The 4,772-nt window shown below is 41.8% G+C and overlaps 1 protein-coding gene across 1 annotated transcript in view; it reads right to left on the reverse strand.

The window, feature by feature from the left end:
• celf3a (cugbp, Elav-like family member 3a) overlaps positions 1–4,772 on the reverse strand; it is a 29,203-nt gene that overhangs the window by 997 nt on the left and 23,434 nt on the right. Inside the window, 6 exon segments of the mRNA XM_020586013.1 lie at positions 1,419–1,558; positions 1,784–1,927; positions 3,152–3,177; positions 3,179–3,224; positions 3,833–3,892; positions 4,110–4,259. Coding sequence (XP_020441669.1) covers positions 1,431–1,558; positions 1,784–1,927; positions 3,152–3,177; positions 3,179–3,224; positions 3,833–3,892; positions 4,110–4,259 — 554 coding nt within the window. The 3' untranslated portion in view covers positions 1,419–1,430.

The raw sequence follows: 4,772 nt of genomic DNA on the forward strand, positions 1-4,772 counted from the left end.
AAGCCACTATGAATTTCTGGTTGTTTACAATATGAGGTTGACATTTTGCATTGTATTATTTGAACAGGATGAGTATTTTGGCTAGTATTTCTGATGGTAATAGGCCCCAGAATTCCTACAGAGGAATGCAGTTCCTCAGCCAGCAGCACGTGTCACAGGAACCAAACAGCTTTACCCAAAACCTTCTAATGTAAGATCAGTGTCTCAGTCGGTACAAGACACACACACATTCACTTACACACAAATATGTTTTCATATGTACTCAATACAAAACAACTTGCATAAATATAAACACTTCTTAGTCTCACACGCAAGCACACACGCTTATAGAGACTCAATCACAAATACTGTGTTGTCAACAATATACAGTACAGGGGCACGGTCAGTACATTTCCAGTCTCACAAAAACCAAAGTTCAGGCACAAAGTCACTTGGAATTGAGTTACAACCAAACGAAAACCCCGCACTCACCAAAAACTACCACACCAACCAGCTAAACAGAAGGAATGTGTAAGAATGATAATCATGACAGACAACAAAAAGGAAACTAATCAAAACCAAAAAAGAGTCAAATAAAAAAAATCTAATATATCAATATTTAATGGACAACAGGATAATTTAGCTTTTAAGAGGGCTTAAAAAACATGTCATGATAATCAATTGCTTACAGATGCTGAGGTAAAGTGACAGTTATTGATCAGTGTTTGCAAGGATTAAAAACCAGGACAAAATAATAAGAGGAAACTCACAACGCACCAAACACAGTTCATGGTCGCCACAGTAACCCGCCATGCAGTTGAGCATGGTGAATCAAGGCAACGGCCCAAAATAAAAATTGCTAATGGCAACCACCACAGGCAATATCGCCACAGCAACCAACAAAGGCCAATTAACTTACAACGCAGTGAGAAGGAGGGGGGGAGGTTTTAGCGGTTGCTAGGCAACCGTAGCCATAGCGACGCACGTCATCCACGACATATGTATGGACAGGACAGCCTTGACAGTGGTGTGATGTTTTTTTTCAGGAAAAATGACATGTGGCACAGCACAAAAACAATAAATGAAAAGTAAAACAAAAAAATTAATGATGAACAGTAGTTGGCATTCAACCCTACGACAGAACACTGGTTAGACAGAGCAAAAATCTACTTCTCAATAAGATTGTGTCCCTACGGAGTGACTCACATTTACACAGCACAGGTATCTTCTGACCCATGTAATGTATTTCAGACTGATGGTATTTTTACAGTGCTGCCACCTCAATAAAGTTAATCTACTGTAGGGTTATTGACTTCTTCAGTTCCACATGAAAGAAAGCCATTTAAACACTGAGCCCCCAGTTACACCCGCTGTCTCTGTAACTTCCGGACATATCTCCAGCTGCCTATCAATCCCTCCCTGTCTCTTCAATAACTCACCTCCTTCACCCTTCAGTAAGGCCTGTTGGCATCCTTGGGCCTCTTCAGCTGCACTTTCAGTCTCTTCATGCCAATCTGGAAGCCATTCATGGCCTGGATGGCAGTCTGGGCACTGGATGGGTTGTCGAAACTCACAAAACCTGAATGGAGTGAAACCGCGGTGGAGTGAAATAATCAAACACAATCATTCATGGTACAGTAATGGCAGCATAATATATGGGGGAAAAGTGCAGACAAGTAAAACTAAAAATGACATGAATGCTGAAAATGTGTTTTCTCACATATGAAAGAAAGTCTGTAAAATCTGCAGGGTAGCAATAACCATCGCAGACATTACCATCTCTTCTGCCATCACCGTGACTTACCAAAGCATTTGCTCTGGTTGGTGGCGCGGTCAACAAAGACCTTGGCAGAGATGACGTTTCCAAAGGGCAGGAACATCTGCAGAATCTCAGAGTCGGTGAACTCCTGTGGCAGGTGGTAGATGAAGATGTTACAACCCTCGGGACCTGCACACAAAGACAGACACACAGATGCAACATGATTAGACAAGACAGGATAGGCGAGGAGACTCTCACAAAATATAACTCTTCAAGAGGTGCTTTATATGACAAGTCAGGCAACTAAAAACTAAAACAGAGCACAGGAGCAGAATAATAGACCAGAGCAGGACATAAAATCACAGAGAAAGGGGAATTTAAAGGAATCGTTTGGTATTTTACTTGCTGAGACTTATATTACAATATTGATCACGTCTATACAGTGAATATCACCAGTCAGCCGCCGTTTAGCTTAACTCAGCTCAGCAACAGGAAAACGGCCTTTGTGGCTTTGTCCAAAGGGAACCATAGATGCCTGCCAACACAACTTAGTGAGCTGATTCACAGACCCATTTGTGTTTGCAAAGTTTCCTAAATATAGATAATTTATAATTTACATTTTTGCCTAGGGTCAGCAATTTAATGACTACTGCATATTGCAATAAAATGAAAACACAATTTTCAATGCATGTAATACAGGGTTATGTTTTTATGTGTTTTCCTCCTGTTCCAGACAGCCACTGATTCCAGTTCAGTCTTACATGGACTGCAAATGTTGCTTTATTGTAGCTTGGTAAAGCCCTTTAAATACAGAATGATGTGAAAATCTGCACTGCTTAATAACAATTTTGGCATAACAACAATACAGTTTTGATGAGATCTGAATGATTAACTGATTAATGGATTCATTTTGATAACTGCTTAAATAATTTCATTCATTTTTCAAGCAAGACATCCTGGTTCCAGCTAATCCAATGTGAGCATTGACTTATTTTCTCCATTTTATATCTGAAGAACATCTTTCAGGTTTTAGACTCTTGGATGGGCAACACAAGACGTTTGAAAATGTCCCCTTAAGTTCTGGCAAGTTGTGATGGGTATTTTTCCTTATGTACTGGGACTTTACAGGTTAAAGAATTAATCAAATAGTTTTTAAAAATGGACTGATTAGTTGATAATGGCAATAATAATATAAATAACAATCATAAATAATTCTTAATTTCAGCCTTAGTCAATATTAATGCAGACTTTATCTTCACAGTGATCAATTATATGATCCAAGTATGTTTTAAAAGTCTGCTAATACATTTTCATACAATGTCTGGAAACCAAGGTACTCCTACAAAGACAGTAAAACAGTTCAACACACTGGGATGTTTATCTAAGCTATGATTATTCCACATTTATGTTTACCTTCTCGTTGCTGCAGCTGTTGCGGCGTGCGGGAATGGCTGTCCCACCAAACTGTAGGCAGCAGGGTAGGTGGCTGATGGACAGCAGGAACAGGTGAGCAGAGAACAGTGACGAGGCAGGCACAGAACTGCAAACCAGTTGTTTTTTCCTATAAAGAACATCTATCTGACAGAGCTGCAGTCCCACCACCTACAGACTGGCTCAAACTGGGAGGTGTTTTGCATATTGCTTGTGATGTATGACTCATTCTAAAGAGCTGCAAGTTATTTACATTTTCTAATATATGTGCATGTGTAAATTTCGATATTACACATGCAGCGCTGGATAGTCGGGGAGTGCAAAGGTAATGTAGCTAGCTGCATCGAATTAAGTTACATAATGCTGCATTATGGTACAGATTGAAAAGCTAATTCTAGAAACTTTAAAAAAGCCCAGCAACCAAATTTTATTTAAACAAAAAAATAGTATTTCTGATATTATTTGTTGTCTCTAAAATTAGTACATTTTCCTTTTCTCCTTCAAACACTGATTGCACACATAATACATGCAGCTTATTATCAGTGGCAGAATCAAGACATACATAACAATGCATTTCCTAAAATAAATGACAGTCTATGTCACAGTTTATAAATTAATATTGGACACATCCATAACAGAGTCAGCACTGTGACTGAGGCTCACCTGTATAGTGCTGCATCCCTGTATAAGCTTGCTGCAGGGGGTCTAGGACAGGACTCTGAGCTGTGACACAGTAAGCATATCATCATCAACTACTGTATGCACAAAAAACATCTTAAATGCTACTTGGGGCAAATCAGCATGCTCCAAACAACACTTAGTGCATTTGCTTAATTTCATTTTTCCCTTAAATAGACCCTCATATCAAAGCAGGACACTGTGGAGAAATATTTTATGACAGGAACACAGCAACGTTTTACTGAGGATGTGATGACTGTACCTTGATAGGCATGAACCCCGTTGGTGTAAAGGGTTTCAGTTGCTGATTGGCCACTGGGCGGAGCTGGCACAGAGGGGTAGCTGTTCACTGCGATTGTTGGAGGCAGAGCAGGAACAGGTGTAGCTGCAATAGAGGGTGGGCTGCTGGTACCTGGACAAATGTATAAGGTATGTTCTTCCATCCATCCATCTATTTTCCTCCGCTTATCCCGGACCGGGTCGCGGGGGCAGCAGTCTAAGCAAAGATGCCCAGACTTCCCTCTCTCCAGACACTTCCTCCAGCTCCTCCGGGGGAATGCCGCGGCGTTCCCAGGCCAGCCGAGAGACATAGTCCCTCCAGCGTGTCCTGGGTCTTCCCCGGGGCCTCCTCCCGGTGGGACATGCCCGGAACACCTCCTTAGGAAGGCGCCCAGGAGGCATCCGAAACAGATGCCCGAGCCACCTCAGCTGGCTCCTCTCGATGTGGAGGAGCAGCGGTTCTACTCTGAGCTCCTCCCAGGTGACCGAGCTCCTCACCCTATCTCTAAGGGTGCGCCCGGCCACCCTGTGGAGAAAGCTCATTTTGGCCGCCTGTATCCAGGATCTTGCCCTTTCGGTCATGACCCAAAGCTCATGACCATAGGTGAGAGTCAGAATGTAGATTGACCAGTAAATCGAGAGCTTC

The sequence above is a fragment of the Monopterus albus genome, unplaced genomic scaffold (assembly GCF_001952655.1).
Source record: "Monopterus albus unplaced genomic scaffold, M_albus_1.0 scaffold393.1, whole genome shotgun sequence".
NCBI lineage: Eukaryota > Metazoa > Chordata > Actinopteri > Synbranchiformes > Synbranchidae > Monopterus > Monopterus albus.